Source organism: Amaranthus tricolor, chromosome 6 (genome assembly GCF_026212465.1).
Source record: "Amaranthus tricolor cultivar Red isolate AtriRed21 chromosome 6, ASM2621246v1, whole genome shotgun sequence".
Taxonomy (NCBI): Eukaryota; Viridiplantae; Streptophyta; class Magnoliopsida; order Caryophyllales; family Amaranthaceae; genus Amaranthus; species Amaranthus tricolor.
This window is the reverse complement of record NC_080052.1, coordinates 16,819,790-16,839,904: the sequence shown is the minus strand read 5'-3', so window position 1 is coordinate 16,839,904 and position 20,115 is coordinate 16,819,790. Positions and strand designations below refer to the sequence as shown.

General features: G+C 34.0%; 3 protein-coding genes across 3 annotated transcripts; 1 reads left to right on the top strand and 2 right to left on the bottom strand.

The window, feature by feature from the left end:
* Positions 1-796: 796 nt before the first annotated feature.
* LOC130814968 (aspartate aminotransferase, cytoplasmic-like) lies at positions 797-8,994 on the top strand. Its single transcript, XM_057681272.1, has 12 exons — positions 797-1,014; positions 1,174-1,245; positions 1,361-1,422; positions 1,541-1,624; positions 5,209-5,308; positions 5,402-5,522; positions 5,682-5,845; positions 5,957-6,094; positions 6,986-7,107; positions 7,768-7,862; positions 8,144-8,264; positions 8,730-8,994. Exons 1-12 carry the CDS (start codon positions 961-963, stop codon positions 8,812-8,814), a joined length of 1,218 nt encoding a protein of 405 aa, XP_057537255.1. The 5' UTR covers positions 797-960; the 3' UTR covers positions 8,815-8,994.
* A 1,396-nt stretch (positions 8,995-10,390) lies between these two features.
* LOC130815217 (rho guanine nucleotide exchange factor 8-like) lies at positions 10,391-13,138 on the bottom strand. The gene is made up of 6 exons (XM_057681605.1): positions 12,796-13,138; positions 12,028-12,182; positions 11,852-11,926; positions 11,440-11,712; positions 11,024-11,344; positions 10,391-10,910 (listed from the first exon to the last, which is right to left on the bottom strand). Exons 1-6 carry the CDS (start codon positions 12,938-12,940, stop codon positions 10,533-10,535), a joined length of 1,347 nt encoding a protein of 448 aa, XP_057537588.1. The 5' UTR covers positions 12,941-13,138; the 3' UTR covers positions 10,391-10,532.
* Positions 13,139-16,612: 3,474 nt separating this feature from the next.
* LOC130815605 (uncharacterized) lies at positions 16,613-17,491 on the bottom strand. The gene is made up of 3 exons (XM_057682096.1): positions 17,083-17,491; positions 16,837-16,967; positions 16,613-16,747 (listed from the first exon to the last, which is right to left on the bottom strand). The coding sequence occupies exons 1-3, from the start codon at positions 17,489-17,491 to the stop codon at positions 16,613-16,615; spliced, it is 675 nt and encodes a 224-aa protein (XP_057538079.1).
* Positions 17,492-20,115: the final 2,624 nt, after the last annotated feature.

The following is a 20,115-nucleotide window of genomic DNA, read 5'->3' as shown; positions in this document are numbered from 1 at the left end:
TTATTAACGTGTATTTACTTTGGTTTTCAATATTTTCTTTACCTTTTGTACATTAGATTTATATTTATTGTCTCGCTATTTTCATAGTATTTTTGGTCTATTATTTTCATAGTATTTGTCATAATTTATCATGAAATTAAACTTTAATATAATTAAAATTTATAATTATACTAAAATTTTTTATTGTATACTTAAAGACTTTTACATCTTTTATACTCTAAATTATCCAACAGAGAATGATACTAGTGTTCATATAGAACAATTCAAAATTACTGTTAGAATGCGGTAGAAATGACGTTAGGATAGGTTAGCTTAACTAGAACGGGAATGGAAGATTAACTCATTAAGGGGTTAATTTGGGTTAATGGTGGTAAGATATAAGATTATTAAATCTAATTGTAGGTGTTTTGGATGTTGGATTCACAAGCATAAAATAAAAAAAAATCTTAATTATAAATAGATTGAGACAATAAAGATATATTGACAAAATAAGATAATAAGACAATTAAAAAAAAGATTTATTATATTTGTAGAGATTTTGAAACAAAACGGTTACCACAAATAATAATTTTGTTTCCATTTTATAATTTTGTTTTAAGTGTATTGGACTATTGGTCACTATTATGAGTGTCGTCTCTCACATAAATAATCTTTAGAAAAGTCCACGACTCCACGTCGGAAAAGAAAAATGACAAATGCCTAGCAGGTCGCCGCGTCAGCAAAAAAATGGGTTGGCCGTTGGCGTCACTCTCTTCATTCCATAAACTCTAATTTTTCCCGTTCACCAAGCCAAACTTTAATAGTATTCTTCTACAAATGATATCTGCTGTCTCCTTCATTACCGCTGCGCCCACCGATTAAACCACCATAACCACAACCTCTACCTTTCTATTTATATATCTTCATTTTTCCTCTCTAATCCTCTCACTTCCTCTCGTTTCATCCTGTTAAACTTCTTCCATGGCCTCCGTCTTCGCTAACGTCGTTCAAGCTCCCGAAGATCCGATCCTAGGGGTATTTCTCTTTGATATCTTCTTTTATGTCCTTTACTTGTATGATCGCTGTTTTTATACTTTGATCATTTGTCATACTGTTGATCGTTGGTCTTGTGTGCAAATGATTGATTATGAATTAATGACCATTAGAAAATTAATGTAAAAAAAAAATCTACAGGTGACTGTTGCTTATAACAAGGATCCTAGTCCAGTAAAGCTTAATTTAGGAGTTGGCGCTTATCGAACTGAGGTCCATTTCTTTAACAACTACTTTAATTTAATTTTATTCAAGCTCGATTGTGATTTAAATTTAGATTTCTGGAATAGAGTTTGAATTTGTAAATATTGATATTTATGAATGATAGGAAGGAAAACCTGTTGTGCTAAATGTTGTTAGAAAAGCTGAGCAGAGCTTGGTAAATGATCCGTAAGTATTTCTATTGATTTAAGAATTTTAGAGTGGCTATTGGCATCGGTATTGAAGAATAGGTAATTTTGTATTTTGTTTGTGATTCTGATTTGTACGCTGTTTGAATTGTCGTAAGGTCCCGTGTGAAGGAGTATCTGCCAATTCTTGGAGTGTCTGACTTCAATAAGTTGTCTGCAAAGCTCATTCTTGGTGCTGACAGGTGATGCTTTGGAGTTTTCTTTGTTGCAACTTATAGCTTTGTTCAGTTAATTTTTTGAATCAAAAATGATGTTCGGTACCTGAAATATGTTGGATATCTTAAGACTGTTATTTTGTTATGCTCAAGGAATGTTGTTGATTGTTGTTTAACAGTACTAATTGTTTATGATTATTTGACATCCTAATTTTGGGTGTAATCTATTATAGATTGAAAATCATTCCTCATAATAATTAGTTATGGAGGCTTGTGAAAAAATGATCATTTGTTTTGAGTAATCACATCATTATAACTTATGTTTGGCCATCTCTACATGCCGTACATTGATTGAGTAACGGGAAACAAATGAGGCTGACAAAAGTGTTATGAAGGGTTTATGAGACAATCAATTGTTAAGTGAAGTTAAGTTGTTCAAATCAAAGATTAATGGTCTTGTTGCACTTCAATAATCCTGCTAGGATGTACAATGAAACCATTACATTCTGCTGTCATGATTTAGAATTTACACCATGAGAGACTGTAATACCCTATATTTAGCTTGAAAAGAGATTGATAGACTACTCATAGCAACAAGGTGCATCTTCTTTTCTAGGGAGCCCATTTGCTAAGAACTCCACAGTTAAGCGTGCTTGGTGGAGAGCAATCTTAGGATGCGTGACCTCCTGGAAAGTTTTCCCGGGTGCGCACGAGTGAGGCCAAAGTACGCTGGAAAGACTTGTGTTGGTTTGTGGGGCTAGTCTACAGTCTCCAAGAGTAGTCACCGGTGGTCCATTGGGCCGAGGTGTTACAAATGGTATCAGAGCCAGGTTACGACCGTGGCTGATTGTGTTCAGTGCACCTAGTGGGCGAAAAGATCTTGAAATTACGGTCCAACGAGGACGTTGTATTCCTAAGTGGGGTTGAGTGTAATACCCCAGATTTAGCTTGAAAAGAGATTGATAGACTACTCATATCAACAAGGTGCATCTTCTAATCTAGGGAGCCCATTTGCTAAGAACTCCACAGTTAAGCGTGTTTGGTGGAGAGCAATCTTAAGATGGGTGACCTCATGGGAAGTTTTCCCGGGTGCGCACGAGTGAGGCCAAAGTGCGCTGGAAAGACTTGTGTTGGTTTATGGGCTAGTCTACAGTCTACAAGAGTAGTCATCAGTAGTTCGAGGGGCCGGGGTGTTACAGAGACCTAGCCTCAACACATTTTCTTCGATGAGCTTCTTTAAGTCACATCAATTATATTCTTTAGACCGGCTTCCTCATATTATTAGACTCTTAAAAGAATTAGGTCCTTACTAATCCTATGAAAATTATAGTTTCTCTAGTTCATCCTAGGAATACTTGGTATTTTCTTTATGGATTATCATATCTTACTTTGTAGAACTCAATTTGCTACAATAACAATTATAAGATGTGAACAATCTGTAACAAATGTAGCAAAATGACTGGAATGAGTATTACACAACGAATGTGCTTCTCTATACTTGAGCTATAATTGATTTTTACATGACATTGAGCGTGTGATTTCTGAATAATTTTCTTTATTGTTCTCTTTATAGGAACTTATAGATGCTTTTAGCGAAAATTTGAGTAACAATTATTTAACATCTATTACTGAAGAATAAATGAATAAATATGTGTAAATCAATGAAGTTATAAAGTGATAACCTTTTGATGCGTAAGTTCTGACTTGTACAACAATCATAATGCAAAAATACGATAACAGTCGTTGTTGCTGTAACAGATAGGGTAATACGATAACGGGGTGATACGGTTAACAAATCGTCAAATTTTGGCCTAAACCATGAAATATCGCTTAAAACACATATAACACGATTTTTTTACACCTTTACAATAAAAGGTAATTAACAGTTTATTAAATTTAGAAAACTCTACGATATAGACGATACGAGACAACCTTGTTTTTTCGTTATGACCATAAATGAGAGAATGAATACTGCAAAGTTTTATCGAATATCATAGATTAGTATCAAATACTGATACCTCTAATCAGCCTAACCAGATCAATGGTGTGCTAAAACGGAAAAAATAAGGAAAGAAAGAAGAAAAAAATTCACACTTTTCAAACAAATCTTAACAGGAGTATCATTTATTGAGGGTATTTGAGTCTTTTACCTTAATTGTATTTACCTGGTCAATATCTAACCTTTAATCTAATTTGTGTGATCTTTTAGGATTTTACATTTAACTCTATTTTACATTTACCTGGTCAATATCATTTATAGATGCTTTTGCGGAATTTTAAATCAACATCTATCACCTAAGAACACATGTATCAATATATATGAATCAATAAAGTTATAAAGTAATAACAACCTTTTTGTGAGTGACGTGTACAGTAATAGAGGGATAAGTGATATTGAATACTAGAGATCATTATTAAATGATGATGTCTCTTAGTACACTAAGATCCGTATCAATGGTGTGCTAGCATCGAAAAAACAAGGAAAGAAAGAAGCAAATATTTCATGCTTTTCTTTCTATTTTTATAAGTATTGGATATATATTACAAAAATCATAAACCCTTTTTGAAAACCCTTTTTAAACAAACCGTAACATCGTTTATTAAGGGTAATTGAGCCTTATACCTAATTATATTTGCATAGTCAATACCCACCTCTTAATTTTTTTCTGTGACCTTTTAGAATTACACAAATTACTCTGTTTAGTCTAATCTCATCAGTCTAAAACGTATATTATTCTCTAGCAAGCATCTTTCTTATATTAAATGCACAATTTATATCTCTATATTAATCCTATACGTGTTTAATATGTACTAGATTGTTCTTCGGACATAATCTTTCACACTTCAGGGAGCAAGATATTTTCTTAGCACACATTAGACTCTAATTTCCCAATAAAGGCTCTATGAAAGGAGATAGAACTTCTTAGCACCTTCCTATAAGCTACAGAAATATTGAAATTTTGCATATTTTGCTGTATGATGATCATGGTCTAAGTTTGAAGCTGTTGTGCTGATCCCTTGGTTTGATAAAGTGTACCTTGGGCTCTAGGCACTCAAGAATACCTCCTTTAATTTGGGGTGAGGTTATGACAAAAGGTTCATACAACAGAAAAAAGCCCTAAGGCACAACTGGGCTGAATTTTCTTACAATTAAACATGTGCTCTGCCTTGCAGTTCCTGTCCAGCACCTCAGACTGCCTCTTTTCTTTTATAAATTAAGGATTAAGGATAATCCCTTAGCAGATTTTGTTTATTCTTTCAAATGGGAGTGTACTTGGGCACATAGCTGGACCCATATTCTATAGTACAATAACTGATTGGACTAACAGTTATTTGATGGATATATGCACTGTATTTTATTTTTCCTTGTGTTCCTTTGGTGTTAGTAAATTGGTGAAAGGCAGAAATAATGTTAAACTCTGATGATGTTTTGGCCATATTTGTATTTTAGCGTATGGTATTAATGATGATATTGATTGGCATTTAATAAGATAATGATGTTGGTATGCTTGCAAATTTTGTTGTTGAGCAATTCTTTTTATTTCCTAGATTTCATGCTATCCACCTGTAATAATCTTGTTTATGTAGCTCACTGTGCCCATTTCTTGCAGCCCTGCCATATTAGAAAACAGGATTGCTACTGCCCAGTGTTTATCTGGTACAGGGTCACTCAGGGTTGGGACTGAATTTCTTGCAAGGCATTACCACCAAGTATGTTATTGTGGTTTACTATATTACCTTTGATATGAAAAGAGAGAAAACATTACTAGGAAGATTTAATTCACTTTTGCACTTGCTTTCCAGCGCATAATATATATTCCACAGCCAACATGGGGAAATCATCCTAAAGTGTTCACATTAGGAGGGTTAAATGTGAAGAATTACCGATACTATGATCCGGCAACACGAGGCCTAGACTTACAAGGTTAAAAACCCTTGTTCTGATCTTAGTGCTGCAATTTATTATAATGCTCAATCCTCTGATAGAATAATGTTCCACTTGACCCAAGCTGTATAATAATTTTTCTTAACAGAAATTACCTTGACTTTCCTGGTTTACCTTTTTTTCTTTTATTCAAAATAGGTCTTTTGGAAGATCTTAATGCTGCTGAATCAGGAGCAATAGTGCTTTTCCATGCTTGTGCTCATAATCCAACTGGTGTTGATCCAACCCCAGAACAATGGGAACAAATAAGACAGTTAGTGCGATCAAAGGAGATGTTACCTTTCTTTGACAGTGCTTATCAGGTAATATCATTGTTCAAACTTGATTCAGATGAGATGGTCACATAAGTAAATAGTTGTTGGATTGGAATGAGGTCGTAAAATGATGTTGGCAACAAATCCATTTCTTTCCAGGGCTTTGCGAGTGGCAGCCTTGATGAAGATGCGCAGTCTGTTCGTAAGTTTGTCGCAGATGGAGGTGAATGTTTCATAGCTCAAAGTTATGCAAAAAATATGGGTCTTTACGGGGAACGTGTTGGTGCTTTAAGCATTGTAAGTATTATAACATTTGTGAAAATGCTTTCTTTCCCATTTTTAAAGTATAAATTCTTAGATTCTGTTTCTGGTGAACACAAGTCTATACAAATAGTCAATATTTTTTTTTGTTTTTTCACTCACTTCTGTTGATATCCTTTCATCTGTAAAACTTGTCCCAATAGTAGTTCTATACGTATATTTTGTATTACCATGCTCTACGTTTATTTATTGCTTTATAACATGTAAAAATACGCAAATTCTGTTTTGACAATATTTTTCAAAACAATTTTCAAAAAATATAAATCCTTTCCTTTTTTGTTTTGAAAATATAAATCCTTTCTAGTATGTGACAGTGTTGATTGTTGTTTGAAACGTAACATTCAGCTAATGTAAAATTTTCTAGTTTTGTGTTTACAATGTAATTGGCCCATTTCTCATTGAAATCTTAATTTAACAGTTTAGAATCTCTGTTTGTGGAGTTTGTTCAGAAAAAAAGACAAGGCTCTAGTTTGATTTTTCAAGTTGGCCTTGGGTTCAAACTTTTTTAACACATGATTAGTAGACAACTGTAGTTTGTTCTTTAAAGCTTCATCATTTAGTTGGTAACTTGATTGTCATTCTTATATGTGCAAAGCATCTTAATATGTCATGTAATGCTTCAATATAAAATTAGAGCAATGTTTTAGTCACAAATCCAACTTTTGATTGATTTCATTTTAATTGCAATGAGCAAGTTTTGCGGTGATATTTAGCCTGTAAGCTTTCTTTTGTGTGTACATGTTGTTGGGGACGAGTTGATTTCCATTCTTATATTTTTAGTCTTTTGGTTTCACTTTTTATGGTAGCTGAAGATTTAGCCTTATAGCAATTATGGCCCTTTATGGACTATGATAGTATTTCTGACAGGTTTGCAAGACAGCTGACGTGGCAAGCAGGGTTGAAAGCCAGCTGAAGCTTGTGGTCAGACCTATGTTCTCCAGCCCCCCACTCCATGGAGCATCAATTGTAGCTAGTATCCTCAAAGATAAGTATGTGCTCATTTTCTCTATGATTTGACCAACTTAAAGTTTCTTGATTATGTGAGCAGAGATACTAAAGTGTAAGCCATTTGCATGGACACAGATCCGGGATGTCTTGGTCCAATACATGTCTGAGTGTTTGACTTGTCAAGACTTTTAAAATTTTTTGAAAAGAAAACACCGTCAAAGATTTAGACACAGATACAACAACGAAAACATTATAAACGTATCCTCCTTATTTTACAAAAGAAATATGTTCCTCATAGTCTAAGTTATGATACATGAACAGTTAGTTAATGTGAGTCTAAGGCCCACTTTTGTTACACCCTTTAAACCATGACATAAAGTTTAGGAGGAGGGTTGATTATCATATCCTCGTGTAATCCATCTAAAACTTGATCTTAGGTTGTCAAAAAGGTTTCCCCATTAGTATTCAACTTTCTTTTACAAGGCCAAAGAAAAAACATTATTATTTGGGGTTTGTTCCATGCATGTGTTTTATTATTATCTTCAATTAACTATTATTATGTAACTCTAATTCTTTATTACTGGTTTAATATATTTCAGAGACTATTAGCCATGTAATTATATTTATGAGGGAAAATGATATTTGGATAATCATCATTTACCTGCCTTTTCTTACTTGGGCTAAATATTGACTGTATTTAGGGATTTGTATGATGAATGGACTGTTGAACTGAAGGGAATGGCAGACCGAATTATCAGCATGCGCCAGCAACTCTTTGATTCATTAACTGCTAGAGGTGAGAATTGTGGGAATACGTCACACAAGTTCATGATGGTGTTCCCCTTCTCTATCCCTTTAATCTAGAGTGCACAAAATTATACGGAAATCCATTAATTTCTTTCTGAATTTGCTGCTAAGATTCTTAGATCTATGATGTGGAATTGTGGATGATATATTTAATTGTTATTTCCTTTGAAAAAAAGCCTCTCCAATCATACTGATGAATATTGCGTAGTTAAGAAAGTTAAATTCACATTATCAATATTTTGTTTAAATAAATAGCAATCTTTTTGATAGGTACTCCTGGAGACTGGAGTCACATTATCAAGCAAATTGGAATGTTCACTTTCACTGGCTTGAATGCTGAACAAGTCAAATTCATGACCAAAGAGTACCACATCTACATGACATCTGATGGGTACGAAAATGTTTGTTTAGATACTTTTTTGTCACAATTTGAATTTTTTGCATATTGCTCGACACACTTGACACATGCGAGCCTCATATAGTTTTATGATTGAGGGTGAGTAAATGGTAATCCCCACACTAAAGATGTTTCATATAGATTTATTGATCAAACTTGGTTCAAATTTTAAAACTGTTGTGCTCTCCAATTAATAGTAGTGTTGAAATTTTGAGGATAGTTTTATCCAATAATCAGATGATCTAGTAGTGTAGTGTGAGTTCAGTTATGCAAGCACGTATTGACAATACCATGCACAAATGAGAGAAAAAGGTTGGTAGGGGGAGTAATTCTTGGACAAAAGATTACTCTTGTAGATTATATTCATGCTCCCCCATCTTTAGATGCTGCAACATTTGATAGTGACATAGGTATATAGTTTCCATTTAACAACTAATTCCGCATATTGTTTGTGTACAGGAGGATTAGCATGGCTGGTTTGAGTTCTCGGACTGTTCCTTATCTTGCAGATGCTATTCATGCTGCTGTTGCTCAGGTCGCCTAAATCAAGACTCAAATTACAAAGAACATGGCCGATGAGTTCAATTTTTCTGTCGGTGAAGTTTCACTATGCTTAATTTGCTAGATTCTAGTAAAGCCTTTCCTGTTTTTTGGACAATACATGTACAATTATTATCTTGAAGTCACATTTGATTTTTACTGAGTTTGAAGTTTATAAATTTAAGATTTTGGCTTGAGCAAATTTCTTTTATACTACTCCGTCCCTTAGAGCTTGCCCCCTTTAGTCATTTTATATGAGAGCTTTTTGGGTCAAACTTTTAAGGGACAAAGGGAGTAGTGGATTGCGCACGGATCCTTTTTTGGATATACTCAAATTAATAAATCTAAAAAGTTGCACAAATGTTTAATTAAATAGTGAAGTTAATTAAAAACTTTTATGTATATATGTATATATGTATATATATATATATATATATATATATATATGTATATATATATATATATGTATATATATATATATATATATATATATATATATATATATGTATATATATATATATATATATATATATGTATATATATATATATATGTATATATATATATATATATATATATATATATATATATATATATATATATATATATATGAACTTTATGTTTAGCATATAATTAAGGATGTTAAAAACATGGCATCATTTTATTTTGCGTGGATTTGAAAAGATAAATATTATATTAACTCTGTCAATCTTAATGTGTTAGATTTAATTTTTGGTAGAATATTAATTTTGGTTGTTGATAGTGTGGGAGAACAAGACAAATAACATGGATAAGGGAGGGAGAACAAGATAAATAACAAGTGGATAGAAGAAATGTCTAGCTGAGAAGAAGAGATTGTTTTTGGCTGAAATTAGGATAGAATGTAGGTTTATGTTCATAAATAGAAATATAGTGAACTCATTAGGTAACTATAAATAAAAATGCAGCATATTGAAAATGACGAAGGTAGTAAGTCTATTAAATCCGTCTAAAAATTTCACTTAGAGGGTATGCGTTTTGTAGGACTAAAATGACTGACAAACCTCTAATAGTGTTCGTGGTGTCAATTTGTTACCTTCCTGTGATTATTGCCAAATTCAAGGAGAGGATTGTTAGGAAATTGCATTTTTTTGGAGGGTAAAGATAGTAATGTGTTATATAATTTTTTACTATTTCTAGAGAGCTGAATATATATTTATTGGCCTTAAAACCTTATCTTTCAGAGTTGATAAAAGAATTTTCTGTATGTTTTTTCTGTTCGTAGAGATTCAGATGATATTCTTTGTTGTCGTCGTAGACATCTTAAAGCAAGCCATTACTTCCCTATAGGTTATGAAAAACTTGCTTTTTCAGACTGGTTGATAATAGAGGAGTTCATAATCATACTATAAAACAGTAGCATTCAAACACTGCTCTCTGAAAGTTGGGGATATCATATGCACAAGCTACGGCCTACGAGTCAAGAAGCCCGAAACGAACCCCTAAGAGCTCCAACCTTTGTAAAAATGGTAGAAATATTGAAACTTCCCTGTCCTATCATAGGAAGGAAGAACCCCTAAAGGACTAGGTTAGCAGAAACCCTATCATCTATGAATAACAACACATTTCACAGAATTGTAAGATCTCTATGTATTTTGCTATAGCTCTATTCTCTCTGTGTGCTTCCCTCAGCATGATTTTTTTCTATCTGTCTAGATTTTGCTATGCCCCTAATTATCTTGCTGTTAATGCCGCGCTGTTGGACTTCTTAGGCCCCCCCAATGCTCAAGCTTTTCAAGATAGGAAATCCTCTTGTTTTCTGGCGAAGCCTTTGTCATGATCTTTTTATTTCCTTGCTCATTCGATTTCTCTTCAAATTCACTAAAGTTCTTTGCTTCTCCTCCTTGCTCGATACTCCAACTCATTAAATCTAATAATGTGCTGGATGTTAGTGTGCCTGGAGAGAGTTCGTCTTTGTTTTCATTCCCTGCTTCTGCTGCTGCTGCTGCTGCTTTTACAGCCACAGAATCAGCATACATAACGTCATCTACCCGATTCAAGATGGAAGCAGCCAAACTTTCGAGTACCCTAGAGTAACTCTCCAACACTGCATGTCCCACGTCCTGAAAAGAAACAGTAAACCATTACACCAAATATCTAGACTCTATAGGATATGTTTGGATTATTGAATTAGATATTTTGTTGAAGTAAATGAATATAGTTTGGGTGTTTTTACCTTATTGTACTGGATTTTGGTTATGTCAAGTGAAGATTGAGGAAGCCCTGGGAAATGATGTTTAAGTATGAGCAGCATGGTTTCTGCCCGTTCTTCAAAGAGCTCTCTTTTCTCCATGCTTACGGATGAACTCCATGACGACTTGCCATCTTTCTGGATCATCTTCCTCTTCCAAATCACGATCGAAGCCTCAATTCTGTTCTTCAGGTCTAGGACTTTGTGTTCTGATGTCATGTCCAATGATGAAAGTAAATCATGTGGATCAAAGAATTCATCTGTAATACTCTTGTAGATTATGTCACCAAGGCTTGCTCGTCCGTTCTGTTAATGTGTCATCCAAGAAGGTTCTCAAGATTAGTTCTCAAGAAAAATTTATTGATATCAACTGCTTTATTGAACACTTTCTAAAATAATACCTTAGGAAGAGATTCGATGTAACTTTCTGGGATCGCCATTTCTGAGAGCACTTGTGCATTGATAGCCATGGCTGCTTTCAGTACCTGGTTGACAGCATCTTTTTGTTGTTGTATCCATTTTCTCGTCCGATCTGATAGGCCCCCAGGTGGAATCTTGACTGTGGGTATCCACCACTTATCACTGTCTCGGCTGGCGGCTTTGTCTGCCTCGTTTGCATCTTTGGATTCCACATACTTGAATTCTGTCTTCCCTTGAAAGTTATCTAAACAGTCCTGTTATATCAGTACAAAGTTTCCATTAGCTTTGAATAAGTGAACATAAAACTTCAAGGTATGTTCTTTACATCAGATTGCAGTTGTGTAATGAACGTACAAGTTAAAATGATCGTAAAAGGTTTTGCCGGGTACTTACAAGAAGCATAGCATCGAGTTTTCGTAAAGCTGGGATGTTGACTAGGAGATCGCTTCGTTGTTTCGTTACCATTATCTGCAGAACACATCCGAGGATCAAGTCTTTTGTTTACAGCAACAAAAACTCAGAAATATTAGAAAGAAAACAGAGATGAGGGTGAATGTTGAATGTGTTACCTCCATGATTGAACCGTCGGCGGCTCGCTGTTGTGAAGGGACAAGTTCAACGATGTGGTCAGTGACTGACAAGAGCCAATCCACTTCCCTTCTCCACTTTGCTTTCTTATCTTCCGGCATTGGCTCCAATTTCTTTGTTTCTCCAAATACAGAAGCTGGTACATTATATCATAAGAATTTTTAGAAAGATCTATGACAGACATCTCACATGAAATATGTAAAAAGTACAATATGAAAACACAAGTTTGTGTGCATTTTTGCTCAAAAAACTACCACAAATTTGGCGAAACATCAAAAACAAAAAGATCTAGAGATTATATCATTTATAGTTTTATTGTGTAGAAAAATTTGCAGGTTCGTATGACAAAATGCATAGAAAATGTCATGAAAACTATACTTCTATTTAGGAAACTTGATTTGTGTATGCCTTGATCACCGACACTAATTGTATGCCCAATACGCGATGATGATAATAATAATAATAATAATAATAATAATAGTAATAATAATAATAATAATAATAATAGGACAATATTTCTTTCGTCTTTTAAGTTTGTCTCAATGACTGTACAAAGCAACATGAGGAAAAAATATCATCGTGTATCAAAAACGCATTTGATGTGAAATATTCGACTTTTTTTCTGGTTTATAGGATAGGCCGAGGAAAGGAAATGATTATGTGATAATCGAAACCAATACCTTTCCAAAAAAGTGATATCAATTCTCATAAAAGATTTAAATTAAGGAAAAAGAAAAGAGATGAATAACCTGCTAGATTGGTAATGGCATTTGACAAAGCTAAAGCTGAAGAAACACCTTTGCCACCACCTGACATGTCTTCACCCAACAATAGCTTCGTAAACCTTTCCTTCATCAAATCCAGTTCTGAAACAAGCCAGGTCATCATTATCATACCACAATGTATATCTCGCTTATAATAGTTAAGTTATGATCAGGGTCTAAAGAGGAATGAAAGATGACCTATACACCATACCCTTATCAGAGCATATAAGGAGGTTGCGATTAGAAAAACCCAAAAAGAGGATATTGAAGTATAAATTATTACCTGTAGCAGGTTTGCGAGGTTTATTGTTTATAACAGTTTCTTTTCGAGAATTAGAGGATATTTTGTTAGGGATATAAACCATTGGAGAGCTAACTTGATGAACTTCCATAGGAGGATGAACTCTTGAATCACTAGATTGTCTTTCAAATATTTTTCTGAATTTGAATGACGATGATTTTCTCCGATCAAAGACACTTACCATCGTAAGATAATTTCTTATCAATGTCTTTCCCCTTCTTAGTTTGATCAAAGAAGGGACACAAACATTGCTTTGATGCAAATTTGTCGAGTTTTGACAGATTTTATGGTTCTATAATCTCCTTTAGAGGGATATAAGCTCTCTTTTATCAAATAGATTAAAGGTTAAAGAGAATGTAAGTAAAAAAAGACGGTAATATGGATTTGAAATAGAACAAGAAGAACACAAAGGAAAATTGTAAGAAATGTATTTGTTTTTGTTTTTATGTTTGTTTTGTTTAGAATGATTTAAGATATTCAAAATGTAGCAAGTTTTTAGAGGGATTTTCGTAATTTTTTATAAGAATAAGTCATATTCATCAAGAGAACATGGGGTGCATGTTTTAGTGTTGTTGAATGAGAATATCCCAAAAAAAATACAAGAGAAGGAAAAAATGCATTTAAGAGAAGATTAAGAAAAACATATATTAAATAGAGGTTTATTTTAAGCAAATTGTTGGAATAATTGATGGGATAATGAGCTAAATCTATCAATTTAGAGGAAAAATTCGTTGGTTTATACACAGTGACAGCTAAATTGTTTAATTGTTAATTTTCTTAATTGATCTTCAGCCGAATTCTAATTTTGGTGTTATAGTTTTTGTGTTAAAAAACATGTAAAATTAGAACTATCAAGAGGTGACTTTAGTAGAGCATCTTCGTATTTTTTTATTAAAAAAAAAAGAACTATCTTTGTATTTTTAAAACATCGTTGTTGAACATATAAAACTTGTAGTATATTGTAATGGTCACAACTACGTGCAATATTTTTGTATGTTTGTCAAGGTTTAAAGGGTCAAAATCAATTAATTGGTAATGCAAGCATGTTGGTAAGATGGTTATACATTAATTAGCATACAAAAATGTGGTATCGTTTCATGTCGTTTTTCTCTGATCAGTGTTTTTAAATGTCACCTTTAGGGCTGAACACGGTTTGGTCTAAACCGTAAATCAAACCGGACCAAACCATAATTTAAATATTTGGTCTAGTCTACGGTCTAAATGGTCTGGTCCGGTTTTTTTTTTAAAACGGTTTACAGTCCAGTCCCGGTTTTAAAATATTCAAACCAAACCGGACCAAAAAACCGTAATAAAATCAAATTTTAGGGGATTAGGGCAACTACTCAAGAACTCCTGCTGGCTGCCTCCATCTCCATTTCAGAAATCGTGACATTCTCCTCTCTTCCTCGCCTTCTCTCTGAGACTCTGATTCCTCGCCTCATCTCTAATTCCTCGCCTCCTTCGAGGCTTCAACTCTTCAAGCTTCAAGCCTTCAACCCATCGACAGTCGACAGTGCTTCTGTGCTTCTTCGAGGCTTCGACGCTCCTCCTCCAATCTTCATTCTCCAATCTCAGCAGTCACCACGGAATCAAGTGTAGAATCTCGTAATGTAAGTATATTGGTTGATTTTTTGATTTTTTAGGGTTTTTTCAAGCTCTTTAACCGATTGTTGAGAAAACCATGGGAAAAGCCTTCTGTTTTACTGGTCAAAATGCCAAGTATCTGGTTGTGTTTATGTTTCTTGACTTCTGTTTTACTCGGTCATTCTATTTTTCTTAAAAAAACATGTGTAATTGCTTAATTTTCAGTTGAATGTTGAATGAATCTCGTAATGTTAAATTGTTTAATTGGAATTTGTTGGAATTTATCAGTTTTAGGGTTTGATTGGAATTCTAAATGTTGAATGAGGTGTTTATGATCACTGGCTTTGCTAAGATTTACATGACTATAATTTGAGTACTAGGATATTTGATTTCAAGAGATTTTTGATTAACTCTCTTGTTGAGTTGTACTGTATGCGCAAGGCAATTCTATATGTGATTACGAGGCGGTTATTTACGATTTCATTAGTGGGTTCTGTCGGACTTGGCAACAATCATTGTTGTGCTTGGGGCTTATGTAAGGTCACTGCCATTGATTTTGGCTTGTCTGTCCACTCTGATTTTGTTGGAAAAGGGTTCGGTTCTTGCGCTATGGTGCAACTTATTTGTTCATTTCACTATGTCTTTCGGGTGAAATAGCATATAATGCTTTTGTTTCTTGGATTACTATGCTCTCAGCATATGGGTTTCATTGGAAAGGAAAGAAGCTATTTCAATTTCGACCAAATTGTGGCTGAAGGCATCATTCCAGTGGAGGGTGTTATGCAGTACAAGTGTAATATGCAGCCTGTGCAGGCTCATTATGCTTGCTTGGTTGATCTTCTTAGCAGACCAGGACATTTGGAAGAAGCACATAAAATAACTGATAATATATGACAGTGGAACCAGCAGTTGACTTGGGTTTCCCCGCTGTTTGTCTGTAGGATTCTCACTCAATTAAAAAAATACAAAAAAAAAAACCGTAGACCAGACCGGACCGTGTGCAGCCCTAGTCACCTTAAAGTAGGAATATAAAAAATTGACCAAACTATTTAGTTTTGATTGTCATTCATACAAGTTAAGGACATGTTTATTTTAAAGGTAAATATGTAAAGAAAAATAAAAGTCAAATTATACAAATAAGTGTAAGTAAAGGTGAATTGAAAAGGAGATGAATGATAAAGAATATGAAAGTATGATGTGGAAGAGAAAAAAAAAATGATCAACCTTATTAATTTTAATTGAGAAAAAGAGAATTATTTATCCTCCATTTGACTAAAGTAAATATTTACTCCAAAATGAGGAACTAATGCTTCTATTTCTTTTTCTCCGTCACTTTACAATTATATTTTTATTTTTGACAATAACAATATTCTCTTATTTTTACACAATAACATGTTGTCTTAGTTTGACTTTTATTTCTCTTATAAATATTCATTCTTGACACAAACATGACTAAAAAGTTAATAAGCAGTATAGTAACGAAATAACTTTATTTATAGATAAATTTTTAATAGGAAAAATTACCTCTAAAAATACAACATTTTGTTAATTTTCTTACAATAATACAAACTATTGATTAACCATGAATAATACCAACTTAGAGGGGTATTTTCCTAGAATAATACCAACTTTAGTTTATTAACTAACTAGTGTAGAAACCCGTGCAAATGCACTGTTTTTTTAGCATCGATATATAAATACATATGATATTAAAAAAGTCAAGGAAATTTATGCAGTATAAACACTCAATTTTGACAGTTATATGTATAAATTAACTCTGTAGTTTTATAAATTGTCACCAATATATTATGCAGTATATTAAATTTTCTAATTCACTCAAAATATAAGGATGATTGTTAACCAAAGACAAAAAAACTATAAAGATGTGTATTTTAAAGATATAGTCTAAAAAATAACCTAGAGGGTTTGAAGCACCTCCTTATATACAACATTATCAGTGTGACTACACACTTTACCATCCTTATCACATATGATGATTTTAAGACCTTTTCTGCTAGTCACTCTAGAAACTGAACGTAAAATTGTCCATGACTGAAAACGGGTTTAGGTAGGAATAAACCAACTTGAGATAGTGACTGTCCTTGACTCTTATTGATCATCATTGCAAAACATAACGATACAGGATATTGCCTTCTTTGAAGAGCAATTGGGATTTTCGAGATATCTAACAGTGTGAGTGTAATCCTTGTAATAAAAACCCTATAGCCAATGTTAGATCCAAATATAACAGTTGCTTGTATAACGCGATCGCCTAGATGATCAACCAATAAGCGTGTACTATTGCATAATCCTGATGATTGATCTAAATTTCTGAGCATCATTATTGGAGCCCCAACTTTCAACACTAATCTATGGTTTGGGAACACCTGAAGCGTGTATTGACTTGAGAAATTCAATAGAAAATGCATCATTGTTGGTATCATAGTTACCGTCAGCTCTGCTTATTGAATCTAAACTTAAGTACGTCCTCTCTTCTCCGGGAAAAAGAGACAATACATGTTCATTGACATTATCAACAATCTCATTTGTTGGTGCTAAAATCGCCCTTTCATGAAAGTATGAAGTATCAATTGAACCTTCACGAATTCCAAGATATTTACAATCAACAATTGCAGCCATTGGATCAGATGCATCACTTATTAAGAGGTCTTCAAGTATATCAATTACAGCCTTTCCATCGTTAGGTCCTTCTAGCTTTCCATCCCCAAATTTTAGAATCCAATCCGCAAATTCTCGGAGTTCATCAACATTGGCTAATCCTGGACGTAATCTCATGTTCTTTGTAAACCGCAACATCTTGCAATCATTTCAAATCTTTGAAGAGTTTAGGGCAGCGAAGACAATATCTTGTCTTGTACGCTTTGGGATTACTGGCAATACTTGCCTGAAATCACCACCAAAGGCAACAACTTTGCCTCCAAAGCTTAATTCAGATGGTTTACCATTGGGGCAACGAATGACATCACGTAAACTCCAATCTAGAGCTTCAAAACAATGCTTGTAAGTCATTGGAGCCTCATCCCATATAATTAGCTTAGTTCTTTTAATGAGATCTGCCATTAGACTATTAGGTTCTATGCCTCTACACATTGAATCTTCATTAACAGTGATTGGAATTCCAAATCTTGAATGTGCAGTTCTTCCCTTTGGAACTAACAAAGATACGATGCCTCTCGAGGCAACAGGAAGGACAATTTCACCTTTTGATCTAAGACATGCACATAAAATCCTCCACATAAATGTCTTACCGGTTCCACCCTGCCCATAGAGGAAATATGCACCTCCCTCCCCTCTTTCAATCGCCCCATTAATTTCATTGTATATCATGGTCTACTCTTCAGTAATCAATGAAATTAAACTTTGTAGTTCGACTTTCAATGATGAAATGACATAACAGAAAAAAAATTCTAACTATACATATTTCGACTTTTATGAAGCCTAGTTTAAAGCGATAGAAAACTTTTGTATTCAGAGAAGCATAGATTTAGACGGACCACATTATTTCCATGATATCCTTTTATTATCTAAGAGGGGGTTGAGTTTTACTTGCCTCAAATGGCTTTAACTTGATAAAATTAAGCCCCAATTCTTGAATCGATATCTAACAACTCAAATAGGTTTTTAGTTTAGAATTTTTAATGGTGAAAGACAGGTGATGATCGGGACTTTACGTCCTTCAATAATAATATATATGTAGTCTAAATTGCTTTCTTTACCTTTGGCTTGGTTGTATTGTTTATGGTTTGAGATGGATTTTGCTATTATTGTAGTGTCATTGGATTGAGGCCGAGAGTCAATTTCTAATGATAGTCTATGCTTGAAAATTGAATTATCTCCATGAGAATAGCTAGATGTTTTGATTGGAAATTATGCATGTGTGCTCCATGTCTTAAAATATGCTTAGCTCCATGAGAATAGGTAGTTGAGTATGTTTTAGGAAGCTTTTTTTGCTCAAGAGAGAACATTAGTATCCAAGATGCGTTCTTCCCCATAACCCATATCCATGACCTTACGTTGAAGATTAATAAACACTACTTTGGTAAGAAAGCCTAGCCTTTGCCTCTTCATCATCATATTACCTTTTGATGTGTTTGTATTGCCTTTGATCTTATGTTCTTGGTTAATTAGCATCTATACTTGTTTTATACTTTGTTTTAGCTTTAGTTTTTATTTGCTTGTTTTAGTTAATTACACCAACAAACATCTATATATACATTGTTGAACCAACTAATTGATTGAGAATTCCTTTATATACACCCCACTCCCTGTGGATTCGACCCATACTTGCCGACGTACTACGCTACGGCGTGCACTTGCAGTATGATAATACCTAGCCTAAGCCAAATTGAACTACTCACTCATATTGAAATTGAACATAACTAAAGACATTGAATCCATGATAAATAACAACAAAATCAAAAGCAATAAAGTGTAGAGAATAGGAATTACTAGTTTGGAATTCAATCCAAGGAAGACAACCAAATGAAGAATTAATGAATACCAATGATAAACTCCATAAAGCTTCAATATTCAAATGCTTGATGAAATGCTTCAATAGAATTAACTTAATCTCAATTACATTAATGTATAAAATGATCTTCAATGATAAGTCAAAAGCTTGAACTATCTAATAAGTGTTTGAGTAGAAAAATACAATTAAGAATACATGACTAGAATCATGGAAAGTACATAAGGAAGTTTAAAACTAACAAATACCAAAGAAAGCTTAAAGTACAGAAAAATGACTAGTAGAAGGATTGGATGATTTGCTTGAGCCTTCTTCTTCTCTATTTATACAAGGAGGACAAGTGGTGGGTGGTGGCTTCATGATTTCTCCACCACCCTATGTGGTAGATAGGTAGGCTATAGATGGGTGGCAAATAGGGGTGGTGGAGTAGTAGAGTATGAGAGGCATAAGAAATGGGTAGGGCATCCAATTAGCAGCTTTTAAAAGCGTAATTATTTTTGACCGCCCAAATCGATCGACCTGTCGAGCGAGCATCAGGTACACAACTTTTAAAACAGAGCAGTCAAAAAAGGCTCTGCTCGACCGAGCAAGCTCGCTCGACCCATTAAAAATGCTTCTGTCAACATTCTAAAGCTACTGGAAGTGAATAATACTTTCGCTCGACCCGAGCCAACATCGCTCGACCGGGTCGAGTGGCCTTCAGATGGTCCTGCTCAGCTTCTACCTCTAATACAAGTCTTTTTTATGTTCATGCAAGCTTGGCTCGACCCAGTTTTGGCCGAGTGGGCTTAAAAAGGTTTACTTGAGCTCCTTTTGGCCTTGTTTCCTTGACTTGGGTCATCAAGGCGTTGATTACTTGAGCTTTTGGAGTTAAGTGAGTATTGTATGCGCCAAATGTACTTAGTTTGGGATCGGTTTTGTTGAATATTAC

Excerpts from the sequence above, each read along its gene's own strand:
- LOC130815217 (XM_057681605.1), bottom strand. The coding sequence starts at position 12,940 with ATGATAATGATGACCTGGCTTGTTTCAGAACTGGATTTGATGAAGGAA. Across the intron at positions 11,927-12,027 it reads CCGACGGTTCAATCATGGAG|ATAATGGTAACGAAACAACG; the intron begins GTAACACATTCA and ends TGTGTTCTGCAG. Across the intron at positions 11,713-11,851 it reads AACTCGATGCTATGCTTCTT|GACTGTTTAGATAACTTTCA; the intron begins GTAAGTACCCGG and ends CTGATATAACAG.
- LOC130814968 (XM_057681272.1), top strand. The coding sequence starts at position 961 with ATGGCCTCCGTCTTCGCTAACGTCGTTCAAGCTCCCGAAGATCCGATC. Across the intron at positions 5,523-5,681 it reads ACGAGGCCTAGACTTACAAG|GTCTTTTGGAAGATCTTAAT; the intron begins GTTAAAAACCCT and ends TATTCAAAATAG. Across the intron at positions 7,108-7,767 it reads GCTAGTATCCTCAAAGATAA|GGATTTGTATGATGAATGGA; the intron begins GTATGTGCTCAT and ends GACTGTATTTAG.
- LOC130815605 (XM_057682096.1), bottom strand. The coding sequence starts at position 17,491 with ATGAGATTACGTCCAGGATTAGCCAATGTTGATGAACTCCGAGAATTT. Across the intron at positions 16,968-17,082 it reads CAAGTCAATACACGCTTCAG|GCGATCGCGTTATACAAGCA; the intron begins GTGTTCCCAAAC and ends TTGATCATCTAG. Across the intron at positions 16,748-16,836 it reads TTCAAAGAAGGCAATATCCT|TCATGGACAATTTTACGTTC; the intron begins GTATCGTTATGT and ends ACCCGTTTTCAG.